Genomic DNA, 14200 nt, shown 5'->3' with positions numbered 1-14200 from the left:
CAGTCATTGGAAATAACAATTTGTTCTTAACCAACTTGCCTAGTTAAAGCCAGGGCTTTCATCTGACTGTTTACAGAAGGCCCATCCCTCCTACTACTTATCACCTTGGGATTTTTTGGCATCTTGGACCTACATTGTGAAACAGGAGATGTGTGGTGTAAGTGAACCGACTGTATTCCCAATAGTCTACAAAGCTTTGTGTGAACTGTAATAAAGCCCTTTTGTAGGGGCAAGCTCATTCTGATTGGCTGGGCCTGGCTCCCCAGTGGGTGGGCCTATGCCCTCCCAGACCCACCCATGGCTGCACCCATGCCCAGACATGTGAAATCCATAGATTAGGGCCAAATGAATTTTATTTAAGTTGACTGATTTCCTTATATGAACTGCAACTCAGTAAAATCTTCGACATTATTGCTTGCTGCATTTAGATTTTTGTTAGTATAAATTAGGCTTCAAAGATTAAATGGTTAGTCCTTACTTACCTTAGTCTGAGACGCCCTAGTTTAGAACCAATTAATCTGAAGTCAAGCAACATCTCAGAAAGACATTTTTAAAATCTGGATTAGTTTAAATCGATTGAGCCTAGTACTTACATTAAAAGTCTGTCTGGGAAACCACCCATCGGTGTATAAAACTGATTAAAGCAACAATTTTCAGCATCAGTTCCAGATAATAAAAATGTTACAATAAATTATACAATCATATAAAAGGTAAGACACTGAGAATACATGGGAAGGGACTAATGCGGATGCAACTCAAGAACCGAGTCCTAAATGTAGTATTTAAAAACCATAAATGCAATGTCCCAAATAAAAGGAGATCCAATGCACTTCTCCTCAAGCTAAAAGGCTACTTCTCCCAAAAGTAATTTGAAATGGAACTAACCAAACAAGGTAAAGACATTCTTAAGTCTCTTACAAAGGAAAAATAGTACACCAAGGTGAACAGCTTAAAGCTGGGCATTAAATCATGGGCATTCATATGGAGTCGGTCCCCCTTTGCTGCTATAACAGCCTCCACTCTTCTATGAAGGCTTTCCGCTAGATGTTGGAACATTGCTGCAGGGATTTGCTTCCATTCAGCCACAAGAGCATTAGTCCCCATAGCAATGTTCCAACATCTAGTGGAAAGCCTTCCCGAAGAGTGGAGGGAGGCTGGATTAGCAGGAAAGGGGGGGGGACCAACTCCATATTAATGCCCATGACTTTGTAATGAGCTGTGACATGAGCAGGTGACCCACATACCTTTGGTCATGTACAGTATTTCCACACTATGAAGTTGGAATAACACTGTGAGAATGATAATTCCCTTTTAAAGTAAGAGTTGTTTGAAAAGACCGGCTGACATTTCAGCCTGTTTTGGTGGGATGGAGTTTCTGGTGATAAATGAGTTAATAGACCAATAAGGAAGAGTTCCAAACCTCTGCCAATAACAACAGTTTTCCCCTCCCCACTCTGACAGTCCAAGCAAAATTCTTGCTTTAGAAATTGCTCATAGCTAAAAAGTGATTTTAAAATATATATTTTTGACCATTTTAATTGAAAACAAGCAAAAATGAGGTACTTCAATTGTTACCAAGAAATGATATGATATTGATATAGAAACAGCCAAATTGGACCTTTAAAAACAAGAATTCCTTCAAAATTCTTGCCCAATCAGGACAATCACCTGAATAACTAATCAAGAGGTCCTATGTAGCTGATGGACAAAGTATTAATGTGTAGTTCTGATATTTTCACATGAATTAGGTGTTAAGGATTTACACAACAGAAAAAAAAATAACACATTGTAAATGATTGAACACAGTCAGAAATATACAACGTCTCCATGATAATGTGGGCTCATGAACATTGACTAAGACTTATAGCAAAATCTCCAAGCATTACAGCAGATATGCCTCTCATTTCCTACGAGGCTTTCCAGAAACTCACCCGAGAACTTCTCACCCTGCTGAATACATCCATGTTTTTCCTGATGTCTGAAAGCAGGAAGTTGCCCCACTGTGAATGATCAAGAATACATCACTGAGTCGACATCACAGCAGCATTATGGCAAGCACTCCTGTCTCTACCTCCTTTCCTACTTCTGAAAGTGCGGTCAGAAGGTTTACGAGACTGATTGCGTGTCGCTGCCACACCATTACAGCTATGGTTTTTGTAGTGTCTTATGTCAGAAAAGCCCTTTCCACATCTCTTGCAATAATAAGGCCTAACTCCAGTGTGGACTTGCATGTGGGCTTTGACGTTGTTGGCTTGGCTGAAACCTCTCCCGCAGACATCACATTTGAATGGCTTCTCTCCCGTGTGGACTCGCTCATGCCTTTTGAGATTGCTGTTGACTGAGAAAGTCTTGTCACAATAACTGCATTTGAAGGGCTTTTCACCTGTATGGGTTCGCTCATGTCCTTTGAGAGCTTGCTTAAGAATGAATTTTCTTCCACAGTATTTACATTCATGGGGCTTCTCTCCACTGTGAAGTTTCATGTGATAGTCCAAAGTATTTTTATAGGCAAAGGTCTTCCCGCAAACAGAACAAGAGTATTGATTTTGTCCTGTGTGAATTTCTTGATGCTTTTTCAGAGTTAGCATGGAGCAGAAGCCATTCAAACATACATCACAACTGAATGGCTTTGTCAAGGTTCCAACTCCCCCAGGAAGGTTCTCTCCTTCAGCTGTGTGCCATTTTAGATTGTGCTGTCTCATTTGGTAATTGTAAATAAAAGTCTTTCCACATAGGTCACACATAAATGGTTTGGTTGCCCCATGACGGTGCATGTGAGCTTTTAGGTCAGTGGACTGAAGGTAGCTTTTCCCACACACTTTACATTTGTAAGGTCTCTCCCCTGTGTGAAGAACTTGGTGTCTCTGAAGGTTTGCTTTATGGCCAAAAGCAGCTCCACAGGTCTCACATTTAAATGGCTTCTCCCCTGTATGGATTACCTTGTGGTTTTCAAGGCTGGATTTAGTTATAAAGCTCTTACCACACTCTGAGCATAAGTGCGGACGTTCACCTGTATGTCTTCGCATATGAATACTTAGGTCATAAGACAGTCTGTAACTCTTCCCACATTCAGCACAGCTGTGTGGTTTTTCACCGGTGTGGATTCTCTCGTGCCCCATAAGCGCAGCCCTTGATGTGAAACCCTTTCCACAAGTCAGGCACTTGAACGGTCTCTCCAAAGCATGAACAAGCCGATGTTGTGTCAGATCTTTCTTGGCAGGGAATATACTGTCGCAAACTTTGCAACTGAATGTTTTTTCTCTGTGACGCACCATGTGATGTTCGAGCTGCTTGGACATTCTGAACGTTTTGCCACATTGACCACAAGCGAATGGCCTCTCTCCTGTGTGAATTAGCTTGTGACGTACCAGCAAGCGGTTCAGGTTGAAGACCTTGTCACAAACATCACACTTGAAGGGTCTTGTGTGAGTTAGCTTGTGAGCTTCCAGTAACCCCTTCCTGGTGAAGGTCTTCTGACACACATCGCACTTGAAGGGTCTTGTATGTGTTAACTTGTGAACTCTCAACAACTCTTTCTTGCTGAAGGTCTTCTCACAAATATCACACTTGAAGCGTTTGGTTTCTTTTGATCGTGTCCCTTTAGTAGTATTGCTGTTTTTCTGGCTTTCATGGCCGTTTCTCTCGTTGCTCCCTGGCAGAGCAGCTCTCATATGCTCAACGTTGGATTCAGTGTCTCTTGGGGAGGGGTCTGTATTCAGTCCATCTGTGTCTCCCAGAGAGGAGTCATTCTCCAATGAAGACGTCTCTGTGGGTTTACTGCAAACTTTTGCAAGACCTAAATATAAAAAGGAATAAGATGACACACATTGTAAAACTATGGCCCAAGTTAAGAGGACATAAGAAAACAAAGTTGTCCAAAACCAATTTGGTTAAATTAGTCAAATAAAAACCAACCAATATACGACAATATTTTGCAACAAAACGAACACAAGTGTTTCTTGGACAGGTTCAGGTAGTCACTCACCGTTTTGGTTCCTAGTGTCCTGCTGAATGCTGGAGCTCATTCAGCAGAACACAACGGGGTGCAACATTTGATTCAACAGAAACAGCGATGTTCTGAACGACCAGTCCAAGAATGTTGTGATTAAGTTGGCCCAGAGGGTGATTGTTTGCGGCACAAGTTTTGCGATTTGAAACAGCCACAAATTGATCAGGCCAAACCCACTTGACCCACCAAACATAACTAAAGATTGATTAAATGCACCAGTCAGGGAAAATATGTAGTTCAAGTACAACCCATCACGCAGCCAACATACATTGAACTAAACCGTAGACAACCTTTAACTAAATTGAATGCACTCCTGGTTTGTCAACAATTATTCAAATGAACACCAACTTGGGGATATTACCTGCACGGACTGATGCTGCGTTAGTGACAGGGTTTGCTTGACTGACATTCCCTGGCAATGCTGAACCCGCTGTCATTCCAGGCAACACTGGGAGATCTAAAAGTAACATGCAATATTACATTGAAATATTTACAACTCTTCTCCCTTTCTTTCCACACAATGTGTGTGATGTAAGTTGATAAACAAAACTATCAAAGATATAGGGGGAAAAAAACAGGTTAACTAATTTGCTATAGTCAGTAATGACTGTAGGTCTATAACACTCACCAAGTGGTTTAATTGCAAAGATGATTCCATTGTGCAGAACATGGGTAGGTCCTTTCAGTTCCGCTTGTGCCTCTACTTTAGCTAGAGAGATTCTATAATGTTCAGCCTTCTCAGTTATTGTCTTCATATCTTCCTCCATCTGCTCCACCTTGGTTTTCAGTTTCCCATTTTCATTTTGTAAACGTGAGGTCGTCACTAGGAATAGTTGGCAGATTTTACGAATAGCCTCCCCCATCACCAGATTCATCATGGTGCAAAGCTGTAGAGAAATTTTAAAAAGTAAACTGATTAGCTAGCTACTACACTGAACAGAAATACAAAACACAACATGTATAGTGTTGGTCCCATGTTTCATGAGCAGAAATAAAATATTCCAGAAATTGTGCAAGTCTGTGAGCATTTCTCTTTTGCCAAGATAATCCATCCACCTGACAGGTGTGGCATATCAAGAAGCTGATTAACAGCACGATCATTACACAGGTGCACCTTGTGCTGGGGACAATAAAAGGCCACCTCCAATGTCATTTAAGAGAATTTGGCAGTACGTCCAACAGGCTTCACAAAAGACCACGTCAGCCCAGGACCACCAACACACATCTGGCTTCTTCACCTGTGGGATAATCTGAGACCCGCCACCCAGACAGCTGATGAAACTGTGGGTTTGCACAAGCAAACAATTTCTTCAAAAACTGCCAGAAATCATCTCTGGGAAGCTTATCTGTGTGCTCGTTGTCTTTACCAGGGTCTTGACCTGGAGTTTGGAGTCGTAACAGACTTCAGTGGGCAAATGCTCACCTTCGATGGCCACTGGCACGCTGGAGAAGTGTAAAACACTTTCCTGTGGATATTAGACTACCTAACAGTATACAGCCAGCCACAGCAGAGGATGTGAAACCATAGCTACCTAGCAAGTTAGCAACATAGCTTAGGGCTTGCCAGAAGATGCTGTCCCTACCGTTACGCTTGTTTACACCGAGTTGCACTGAGGTCGAATGCAATCATGGTTACATTAAGACACCTCAATCCTGGGATGGGACATGCACATTTTACCTGTATCCACACTGCGAAATCGAACAGATTGAAATATTGCTAGTATAAAAGACCCCAAAGCTCAATCTGAACATTAACACTAGTCTCTTGATGTCTGATTAAATTGGTAAGCACCTTGATAGGGCTTGGTTCATGCTCCCACATGGCCATATCTCCATGTTACAGCGCTTGTTTACGTGAGACAAAAGGCTAATAAACTATCTAGCAATGTTTGAACACCTGTATAAGCGTAACTCGGGAAGTGTAGTTTCGTTGGATGTAGGCGCCCAGCTGTATAGATCTATGCAAAACTGCTACAGTATGTACATTTTTTATTTTAAATATATATTTTTTAAATTCTCGCTGATTAAAGATAAATGTCATTTTTTCGAAAGCCATATTTACAAGCGATTATTGACGTTTCTAAACGTTATAACAGCGCGTCGGGATTGTTCACATGTAGTAGTGGGCGAAGCTAACGCCTGAAAACGAGGCGGCATTCTGCCTTCTCCCTAGTTTTCGAGAGCTAATGCCGCGTTCACGTCCTAGTCGGAAATAGGAGACTCGGAAATTAGACTTGCAAACTGGTTTAAGTTACACGTGCCTCGTTCAACCAGTTATCAAGTCGGAAATGTCCGAGTTTCCTAGTTCCGACTAGGACAAGAACGCGGCATAAGGTATAGCAGTAGTGACGTTACCTAACAATTGAGAAAGCTAATTATCTAAAACTTTTTGTTCGACGTTAACTGTAGTCACTACGCACCCGCCATCACGCTGCTCAGTAGAGTATTTGTCAGTGCTCACCTCTCTCTCCGGTTTACTGCAGTCGTTAGCGTCCGAGTGTTGCGCGTTTGAAAGATGGCTAATTTCTTTCATTACAGTCTCGACGACAAAAGCCATAATCGATGTTGTTTCTGACTGGAACATATTGTAAGTTGACATTTTGCCCTCAGACTCATTCACGTAACGTTAAAATAAAATAAAATAGCTAGCATCTTTTGTGTGCTACCGCTGTGAAGCAGGCAATAACAGAAATATTTGAAGAAACTAGGATTCTTCGATGACGTTTAACGGCGGTTGGTATCCAATAAATGTTGCATTACCGCCATCTACTAGACTGGAGTACAACTCCCTTATACTTTGCTTGAATTTTTAAATAAATAAATACAGACCCTACCATTAACAATACACTCAGAAAAATAACACCATTCTACTCCACTATTTCTAAATCTATTTAGTCCTACCTTAGGCCAACAACCTGAAAGGATGGGCACCACTGCTTAACACACCCTGTAATTCGTCTGATGTCAAGTCTTGCACACCCAAATACCTCTCTGCATCTGCCACCACAACCTACATTTTCAGAGACTTACATTCTATCCCTGCAGTACAGTTGATAACCATTGCTATAAATGCAAAAAATCTAATCTTACTGAAATATATCACTTATTGGCCTATCCCTCTGTACTGGTACAGATCTACTACTCACACCACTCCTCTCAGGATCCCTCCCCCTTGACCCATCTTACTCTACTTTCTTCACTGTCTCAGCATATGACAACTTCTGCACTACTCTAACCCTGGAAACCTCAACCGGCCTCTCTCGCATGGGACTTTTCTGATCCCCAGTCCCATGGGCACCCCTACAATTAACACATACCACTACTTTCCCCAATGCTACACATTCCTTTGTCTCATGCCCTTCTGCACACCTAGGAACCTCTCTCCTACACACTGCTGCCACATGCCCATAAGCTTGACACCTGTAACAACGTAATGTATTCTGCACAAAAGCTTGTACAGGATAACGTATATATCCTAACATCACTGTCGGGGAAAGCCTCAACATAAAAACTCAAAAGAACAGACTCTTCTGTTTCACCAGTGACGCCACCCTGTGTGTAGCACCAAACGACGAGCATCACAAATAACAGGAATCTTCCTTTTCAGTTGGTCAACTTTTACATTTACTGCTACAGCAGTAATCACTCCTTTCAATGGTGCCCTTTTTCTTGAGAGCAAAGTAATTCACATTTCTTGCTCCCATTCGTTTAACGCGCAGCTCCATCTCCCTCTGACCAACAGAAACACAAACAATTATTACGACCACTTCTGGTTACCCTTACCGATTCCACAGCACCCAACTCTGTTTTTAGCCACCCTGCAACCACAAATGGATCAGCCAAAAGGCAAGGGTCCACTTTTTTCCAAAAACGTCACTCCTACTGTCAGACATATTTATCCTGACCCTCAGTGCAAGCCTCGGGCTCAGAGAACTTCACACCTACCACCGCCAATACTTCGACCTCATTCACTTCCATTTCTCCTCCTGTCTTCAGCTCACTCTGCTACTTTCTACCATCCTTCTTTAACAAACCATCTCCCTTTTTTCCGCCATTTTTAACCGACTCAAGCTCACCCTCTTTCTCCCTCAGACCTCCTCTGCCTCACTTTTTCCCTCCATTCCTCCTTCGTATTCCAAGTATACGTCTCCTTATGACAATACTGCACTTCTCCTGACACGTCTTGTTCTTGCCTTCTCAACGGATGCCATTTAACCGGCTGTCACAATCTCTGTTCAATCAGCACAAACCCCTCTGGATGTAGCGCTTAACAGTGTATCCCACTTATAAAGCAGCTGCTTCGTCTTGATGTTCTTCTTTATCAAAAGCTACCGCAACACTTTTCCATTTCAAACAAGCGTGCTCTTCCAACCACCATCCACCGTCTCGCTTCATGCCTCTCCCCAAGAAATTAGGATAGTAATCTCAGTGGTTAATAAATGGAGGAATGTATAACGCCTTCCCAGCATACTATCAACCAATCACGCTCACGTTGTCATGGCGTGTCACGCGGTTGCTAAATTATTCGTCACGAAAACCCTTGTAAAAAGCTAGGGTATAGACAAATAGAACAATGAGATTAGATTCAAAACAACTGGGAACTCGGAAATCTCACACTTCCGAGCATTCAAAACAACTGGGAAAAATCGTTTTGAACGGTCATCCAACTTGGAATTCTAACCAGGGAACTCGGGCCTCTTTCTAAGGCTCCGATCTGAAGATCACTGACGTCATGATTTGACCTCGTATTTTTAAAATATCCCAGTTGTTTTGAATTCGGCAAATGGGCGTTAATACGAATCGAGTTTAGGTTCACCATCTCTTAATTTCTTAAAATACTTATCGCAAAGATTTTTTTATAACTAAACGAAGATAGACCACAGCCTGTCGTTTCCAATGGGAACAAATGAGTCATAGTGGGCAGAGCCAAGCACGAGCTAGTGAGATCCTATTGGCCCATTCTAGCATCATCTGTATATTTCCATTACAGAACGCCGACTCTGAAGTGCGCTTGTGCAATAACTTAATTAGCCTTTGCACTCTTTCGAAACAACACAATTTTTTACAACTTTGGCAAAGGGTAAAGTCTTCAAGACTTGGTCCACTCTGTTCATGGCATATTTCAGTTTTGGGAACAGAAAACTTGAGATCAAATGTTTCATCGTTGAGAACATGCAGAATCCATCTTCTTCCACTGCTGTTCACTGGGCTTCCTCTCACTACCATATTTGGTAGTGAGTGGAAACACCAAGCAGACGCCATTCTAGGGGCTTTATTGGCAGGGAAACATATGTTTACTTTGCCAAAGCAAGTGAAATAGATAAACAACACATTTACAGTAAATATTACACACACAAGTTCTAAAAGAATAAAGACATTTCAAATGTCATGTCAATATACAGTGTTGTAGCGATGTGCAAATAGTTAAAAGTACAAAAGGGAAAATAAATAAATATGGGTAGTATTTACAATGGTGTTTGTTCTTCACTGGTTGCCCTTTTCTTGTAGCAACAGGTCACAAATATTGCTGATGTGATTGCACACTGGTATTTCACCCAATAGACATGGGAGTCTATCAAAATGGTATTTGTTTTCGAATTCTTTGTGAGTTTGTAGTCTGAGGGAAATATGTCTCTCTAATATGGTCATACATTTGGCAGTTAGGAAGTGCAGCTCAGTTTCCACCTCATTTTATGGGTGTGTGTGTGTCTCATTGTTCTATCTGTGCTTCTGGCAAGAATAACGATGCATTCTGGGAATGGTCAGTGCCAGAGCCATAAGTTGTGTTCGAATACTATACCACAGATAGAACAATGAGACAGATATTTCACTGGATGTATTAATGTGAAGCATCCTGTTAGCGTTACCACTCACTACCAAATATGTGAGGAAGCCCACTGGTGGGCAGTGGGAGATGGATTTTAGCCAGCCTTTTGCAAATTTTCAATTAAACATTTGATCTCAATACCGTTTTCTGTTCTCAAAACAAGAATATGTTATGAACAGTGTGGACTAAGTTTTGTAGACTTTACCCGTTGCAAAAGTTGTTTTAAATTGTGTTGTTTAGGAGTGTAAAGGCAAATTGAGTTATTGTACATGCACACGACTATCCTACCGATTCTTGACTTCGGCAATGTCATTTACAAAATAGCCTCCAACACTACTCAGCAAATTGGATGTAGTCTATCACCGTGCCATCCGTTTTGTCACTAAAGCCCCATATACTACCCACCACTGCACCCTGTATGCTCTCATTGGCTGGCCCTCGCTTCATATTCATCGCCAAACCCCACTAGCTCCAGGTAATCTATAAGTCTTTGCTAGGTAAAGTCCCGCCTTATCTCAGCTCACTGGTCACCATAGCAGCACCCACCCGTAGTACACGCTCCAGCAGGTATATTTCACTGGTCATCGCCAAAGCCAACACCTCCTTTGGCCGCCTATCCTTCCAGTTCTCTGCTGCCAATGAATGGAACGAATTGCAAACATAACTGAAGCCTTATATCTCCCTCATTAACTTTAAGCATCAGCTGTCAGTGCAGCTTACCGATCATTGCACCTGTACACAGCCCATCTGTAAATAGCCCACCAAACTACCTCATCCCCATTATTGTTATTTATCTTCTTGCTCTTTTGCACCCCAGTATCTCTACTTGCACATTCATCTTCTGCACATCTATCACTCGTGTCAATGCTAAATTGTAATTATTTCACCATATGGCCTATTTATTCCTAATCTTACTACATTTGCACAAACTGTATATAGATTGTTCTATTGTGTTATTGACTGTACGTTTGTTTATCCCATGTGTAACTCTGTGTTGTTGTTTTTGTCACACTGCTTTGCTTTATCTTGGCAAGGTCACAGTTGTAAATGAGAACTTGTTCTCTCTCAACTGGCCTACCTGGTTAAATAAAGGTGAGGGGAAAAAAACACTTCCCAGAGTAGGTGTTCCCTAACAGAAAGGGACTTCCCAAGGATTCCAGTTAACAGAGACCATTTTGGAATCCTCCAGAATAAGAGTCCTGTCCTGTTTACCTTGTAAACAAATAATCAGGGGGAAAATATGCACTATTGTCAATATATTTAATGCTAGTTATCATCTAAATAATTTAATGTATTCTTAAGCTATTGTGATTTCTTTTTTTGGGGACTATACACACATTTCTGGTAATTGTGTCGCAGTAAAAGTGGGGTCCATTCTACACAGGAGCACCTCTAGTTTCTAAATCCACCGTTTACACACCCAGGGTGGTTGTGCAAATGTTTTGTCCATTAATATTGGGAAATCTGCTTAAAGTCCTCCAGTCTCCCTTTCACCCCATTTAACCTCTGATTTACTTTTAAAAAAAAGCTAATCTCAATAGGTGGTCCAGGTATGATGTGACATGACACAAGTGGGGGCCTTGCCTCTTTTTTTATTTATATATATATATATATATATATATATTATTTTAGCGAAAGAGGAATAGTCACATACAAAAACAAACTTTTTACACTGCCAGGAGTCCTCCCCAAACAAATCATATTGATTAATAATAGTGCCTTTGTTTTTAATTGTATTTAAAATAGTGCCATATTAGTTAAATCAGATCATTTGTTTTGAAAATATGAATGACCTATAATTATTAGCAGTTGAATTAAATATACTAAATTCTTATCAATCTAATTTCTGAAATAAGTAATTATCAAAGCCATTCAATTGTACATGTTCTGTTTGTCAATCCAAAACATTACACTATAAATACAGGTAAAATATTTATGAAAAATGGTCTCCTTCTCCATTCCACAGAAATAACAATTATAATTCATATTCAGCTTGGATCTTTCCAAAACATTTGTACGTGTTCTCATTCATTAGGGCTATTCCTTCTATGAGTTCGCAGATGTCTTTTTAGACTTGATTTTAACTTCAAGTGAGTTCCACACAAATGACATTGAACTCCCTCCCCTGTATGAATCTTCATATGCGCTGTCAGGCTTCCCTTCAGACTGAAGCATTTGCCACATTCGTTACAGCGATGTGGTTTCTCCTCTGTGTGAGTCATCATATGCTTTGGAAGGCTTCCCTTGTCGCTGAAGCATTTGCCACATTCTTTGCATTGAAATGGTTTCTCCCCAGTGTGAATCCTCACATGCTTTATCAGGTCTCCCTTAAAGGTGTAGGCTTTGTCACATTCTTTGCACTGATGCGATTTCTCAGTGTGATTTTTCTGATGCACTTTCAGACCACCTGCAGTCGTCATGCATTTTCCACACACATCACATTTAAAAGCCTCCCCTGTATGAGTACCCATATGATTTTTCAGGATGGACTTGTGAAGGAAACATTTGCCACATTCAGTGCAGCAGTGTTTTTTCTCCTCTGTGTGAAGCTTCATGTGCTGGGTCATATGGTCCTTCCGGATGAAACATTTCCCACAAGTGTCGCACATGTGTCGTCTCTCCTCACTGTGCCGATATTGCCGATGTCGTTGCAGATTACGTGCTTTCTCAAAGCATTTTCCACACACATCACATTTCAGATCAGGAAACTCACATTTTTTTTTCTTTGGCTGTCCTGTTAGTCTCTCTTCACTGTGCAGATTTAGCTGATGCCTTTTCAGACTACGTGCTGCTGTAAAGCATTTCCCGCACACGTCACATTTCAGATCAGGCAACTCACTGCTTCCTTTCCTTGGCCGTCCTCTTCCTCTCTTTGATTTGAGAGGCTTTAATCCTGACAGTGGTATTCTACTCTCCACTCCATCCACATTTCCATTTTCACTGTTGTCACTGTCTGGACTTACTTCAGAGGGGGGCTCATAGTCACTGGTTGATTCAGATTCTCTGTTGTGGCTCTCGCCATCAGATTCTGTTTGGTTCTCCACAGTTATGATGTTGAAAGAGTCCCACATAGACTCTTCGGTATCCGACTCCACCGGCCCCAGACCAGGGCTCCATTCCTGCTCACAGTGACTCTGCTCAGAAATAACCTCTTCAGTGAGAGTGAGCTGCTGGAGGTCTGGAGAAAGAATAAAATGTATTTGTATTTATTGAACTAGTTAAGTCAGTTAAGAACATTCTTATTTACAATGACGGCCTACCCCACGCTATGGGATCGAACCAGAGTCTGTAGTGACACCCCTTGCACCGAGATGCAGTGTTTTAGCTCAGGAGCCCATCCACAAAATAAATGCCGAAATGGAAGAAATAGGATTACTTGACTGATTTATCGGACTGAACACACGAGTCCCAGTAAAACATAATACCTTTTCAAAAACGGATTAAAGACTATTTAAGACAAAATGGCAAATAGAACACTTTTTTAAAATGCATTTTCAATGGACAATGGCCATATTTTATTTGAATATTTCGTCGTGAAATTGGTATGCTATTAAATTGTAATTAAAGTAATTGTACATGCTTGCTAGCTAACGTTATGTAGTTAGCTAGCCATACTGCTTGCGTATCCCCCACATCATGTATTGTTACTCGTCAGTATATGCTAATGTACTAATCAAAGCCTCAAATTTTAATGATTAATATTGGGCTACACTGTAAATGCATGTCAAACAGAGACACGTCGTCACAAACCTGCTAATCTTTGCAATTTTATCTCTGGTTTGAAAACCAAATCCAGCAGTCTTCGTAGACGTGCAACCGCCCGCTTCAAACGGGTGATTTCTCCCTGGTACTCTGCTATCGTTGTTTTAACTACTACGGATATCTCCAGGGGAACTGCAGCTAATTTTTCATCGAGAACCTCATTAAGTAGCTGTAGTTTAGACATTTTGGGGAGAAAAATTGTGGGAGAAGTTATTGATTTTTGTGCTGCTCAAGAGTTGCTATAGCTAGCTAGTTACAAAAACTGGTGTGAAGTAGGCCAGAATGACTAAGTACTTCCAGGTCTGATTTTTGGGAATATTTCAGAATAAGAGTCCTGTATCGTATCAACTCAAATAATGTTATTTGTCACATGCTTCGTAATCAACAGGTGTGGACTAACAGTGAAATGCTTACTTACAGGCCCTTCTCAACAATGCAGAGTGATATATATATATATATATATATATATATATATATATATATATATATATATATATATATATATATATATATATATATATATATATACATACCGGTTAAAAGTTTTAGAACACCTACTCATTCAAGTGTTTTTCTTTATTTTAGCCCAGGAGAACGCAGTT

The 14200-nt window shown here is 40.9% G+C and overlaps 1 protein-coding gene across 1 annotated transcript; it reads right to left on the bottom strand.

Annotated features, from left to right (window-relative positions):
• Positions 1-11408: 11408 nt before the first annotated feature.
• On the bottom strand, positions 11409-13882 carry LOC109868697 (zinc finger protein OZF). Its single transcript, XM_031802472.1, has 2 exons — positions 13587-13882; positions 11409-13014 (listed from the first exon to the last, which is right to left on the bottom strand). The coding sequence occupies exons 1-2, from the start codon at positions 13780-13782 to the stop codon at positions 11861-11863; spliced, it is 1350 nt and encodes a 449-aa protein (XP_031658332.1). The 5' UTR covers positions 13783-13882; the 3' UTR covers positions 11409-11860.
• Between the last annotated feature and the right edge of the window lie 318 nt (positions 13883-14200).

Source organism: Oncorhynchus kisutch, linkage group LG23 (genome assembly GCF_002021735.2).
Source record: "Oncorhynchus kisutch isolate 150728-3 linkage group LG23, Okis_V2, whole genome shotgun sequence".
Classification (NCBI taxonomy): Eukaryota; Metazoa; Chordata; class Actinopteri; order Salmoniformes; family Salmonidae; genus Oncorhynchus; species Oncorhynchus kisutch.
This window is presented reverse-complemented; position numbering and strand designations above follow the sequence as displayed.

Coding starts and splice junctions, on each gene's coding strand:
- LOC109868697 (XM_031802472.1), bottom strand. CDS start 13,782: ATGTCTAAACTACAGCTACTTAATGAGGTTCTCGATGAAAAATTAGCT. Junction 13,015..13,586: donor AAAATTGCAAAGATTAGCAG/GTTTGTGACGAC, acceptor TTCTTTCTCCAG/ACCTCCAGCAGCTCACTCTC.